The sequence below is a fragment of the Aplysia californica genome, unplaced genomic scaffold (assembly GCF_000002075.1).
Source record: "Aplysia californica isolate F4 #8 unplaced genomic scaffold, AplCal3.0 scaffold00294, whole genome shotgun sequence".
Classification (NCBI taxonomy): Eukaryota; Metazoa; Mollusca; class Gastropoda; order Aplysiida; family Aplysiidae; genus Aplysia; species Aplysia californica.
The window spans coordinates 659,079-662,285 of NW_004797564.1; the positions used below are offsets into that span (position 1 = coordinate 659,079).

General features: G+C 37.9%; 1 protein-coding gene across 1 annotated transcript in view; it reads left to right on the forward strand.

The window, feature by feature from the left end:
• Positions 1-1,187, forward strand: part of LOC101848441 — a 10,466-nt gene extending 9,279 nt beyond the window's left edge. Inside the window, exon 6 of the mRNA XM_035970613.1 lies at positions 1,152-1,187. Coding sequence (XP_035826506.1) covers positions 1,152-1,187 — 36 coding nt within the window. The remainder of the gene's footprint in view (positions 1-1,151) is intronic.
• Positions 1,188-3,207: the final 2,020 nt, after the last annotated feature.

The following is a 3,207-nucleotide window of genomic DNA, read 5'->3' on the forward strand; positions in this document are numbered from 1 at the left end:
TATTTTTTTATATTACAAGATACAGACCCGTTCTACGAACACTCATATAGATCTAGTGATACAAAATCACAAGATATAAAGTTTGACTTGAAGTACCCATCGACACTGCGATGTACACACCCAAACAGAGTTAGACATCGAGATTCTAGATCTGGAAACAGTAGAAGCAGCTTTGTAAACACGAAGTAGAACTCTATGACAGACACACGACAAAGCAGAAACCTCATTTCTGTTCTTGCTAACTGCTCAAAATTAAACTTGAATTCTGTGCTCCAAATAGCCTACATCTACCTCGGATATATAGAGAGGTCTAGATCTAGAGTCTTGCTCCATAAAAAGCTACCTATCAAATGCGCACCAAATTCTGAAGACGTCAGAACTACGAAGTGAACTTTTTTGTGGGTTTAAACGGACTCAACGTGGTGGGGAAATGATTGCGCCAAATGTTTCTTGAAAAAGTCAGTACAATGAAGTTTGGCCTAAAGTATCCATCGACACTGCAAGGCACACATCCAAGCAGAGTTGGACATTGAGATTCTAGATCTGGAAATAGTAGAAGCAGCTTCACACACACACGACGAAGCACAAACCGAAACGGAAATAGTCTCCAGTAAAATATGAAATGGCTGATGGCGGAGTGAAAACATCTGAGAGCTTCGATTTACAGGAAAAATCTTCAAATCTGAAAAATCAAAAGGTAGTTTCCGAACTTTGAAAATATACCCACGTAACCCTTTGTAACAAAGTCTGAACGGAATCATATTTTATTTTATTTTGGGTGGGGGGGATTTTATGGGCACTTGTGTAAAAAAATATATATTGACCTCACAAACAGGTTTAGCTCCATTATAATAAGATTCTTTATTATGGAAATCGTAAAACATATAGGACCAAAATTTTTGAACCAAAAAATTATGACACCAAAGCATCCCCACTCCTTAAAGTTGTCTGACAAGAATAAAGCAAAACTCGAGTTTTCCTGATTTTTTTTGGTTTTGTAATACACAGAAAGTTGAACATTAATGGTCGTCCGTTTAAACTTTTTCACTGAAATCCTTTTCCTTATCCATAGTTTCTTCAGTTTAGTAAGCGTTTTAATGCGTAAGTTCAGCCTCGTAATCAAAACAAATAAATGGTTTTTGATCTCCTAGCTGGAGGTCCGGCTGAATGTTTTCAAATATATGTGAGGCAGTGTAGTGGAATCAGGCTCTCGTCAAAATAATCAAAATGTAAAAACTTGCATTTTTCCGCATGTTTGTGAATTTTTATTAAATTTTTGTTTATTGACTCAACACCTTTCATGCCCATTAGAGAACTCATTTCTGTGTCGATTTTTCTGAAAAACGTTGACTAAAGACACAGAAAATGTAGATTTTCAGTTACCCCGGTCCCTTAAGCTAAAAGGAAATAACCAACCTTTAAGGGCCATTTTCTGACTAATTTTACCTCTGAAAAACAGGTGACCCCCACCTCCTTCTTTCGTAAATATCTCGACTTGTATTCAAGATTGTTGTTGTTGTTGTTATCGATCCAGCAACAGCTGGGCTCTCGCCCTTCTGTCCAATGCCATGTAGTGATAAGTGCAGGTCTGCTGCAGTTGCTGTAATGTTCCATAGAGTATGTTGTCTATGTTAGGTCTCGGAGGGAGCAGGGTAGCTCTGATGTCATTTAGGGCTGTGCAGTGGAACAGGTGATGCTCCACAGTCTTATATGCATAGTCACACAAGGGACACATTGGAGGAAGTTCCGGGTTTATTCTGTTCAAGTGGAAGGTATTCAAGACAAATGGATACTTTTTTCATCCAAATAAAGACAAGTAAACAAGCCTTAAGATGATACCAATAACTCTACATGCCCAAAATTTGATGAGAGCCCGATTCCACCACGCTGCCTCACATATGTACTTTGACTGAATAAAATTTATCAGTCAACACACATTTCTCTCAAATAGCTTATACATTTCTCTCAAACAGCTAATACATACTTACTTTACTTTTACTTTTTCCTTCCCCTGGTATCCTTAGGATGTCGAGGGGAGGTGCAAGTTTCGGTCCTGTGCTAGGTGTGTAGCGTCGGTGATAGATACTAATGTTGTTATGTTGTTCCAAGACCTGTTTAACCCCATCCAATCAGGTATTTCTTGGTCTTTCTCTTGATATAAAGCCGAATTCTCCGGTGTTGTAAGCTCTAGCCGCTAGTTGTTTCAGTTGCTCGATGAGCATTTTTTTTTTCGACTCAACACTTTTTTGCCCTTTTAAAAGCACATTTTTGAGAGGATTTTACTGAAAACAATTGATAATACAGCACCCAAACAATGCAAATTTTCAGTTTTCAAGGATTCTCGGGGTATGGAAGTTATCAAACTTTGGCTACCATTTTCTCGCTTCTTTTACCTCTGAAATCAGACAACTCTGACCTCCAAGGACTCTCAACCTACGGAAGTTACCAAACTTTGACAGCCATTTTCTCGCAAATTTACTTCTGAAACCAGGCGAACCCACATTCTTTAACACTATTTCTATCAAAAATAGGTGGGTACATTTTTAGGTAGATCAAGAGAATAGAAGAAACTTTAAGATGATACCAATAATTTCATTCGTCTTAAAATTGACGAACGCTTGATTCCGCAATGCCATGGCATAAATAGTTTTAAAATATTAAGGAATACTTGTCAGACATCGTTATGGTTCCTGGACCAATTTGCAGTAGTTGATTTAAAAATAGAAACAAACGCTTTTGTTTGTTTGGAAAGTGCATTCAAATAGTTTATTAACATTGAAGAAAGACAGGAATTAGCATTCTGAATCATCATTTAAAGTGATGCTCTCAACAATTCCTTCTTAAACGACGGAACCATCTGGGCAGACGGCGGGAAGGTTGAACACCGTTGTGTCAGCGATGGAGGCGACAGGGTTACTGACAAACACAATTCGCTGTCCTTGTGGAGCTGAGGAGAAGATAGGATTGGCTGTTATAACTTTGTCTTGAAAGAGAACTAACATACTTTAAAACTATCGTCAGAGTTGTGTAAACTACGAATTGAAATCAAAGATAGAGCAGAAAAGCAAGTTTCGGTATTAGTTTAATATTAAGCTGTGCTCTTTTTTAATGTTCTACACTGCAGAGAGTGTGTCTTTACTTTTAATATCAATTCTTACACGCACACACAATCACACACACACACAGACACACACACACACACACACA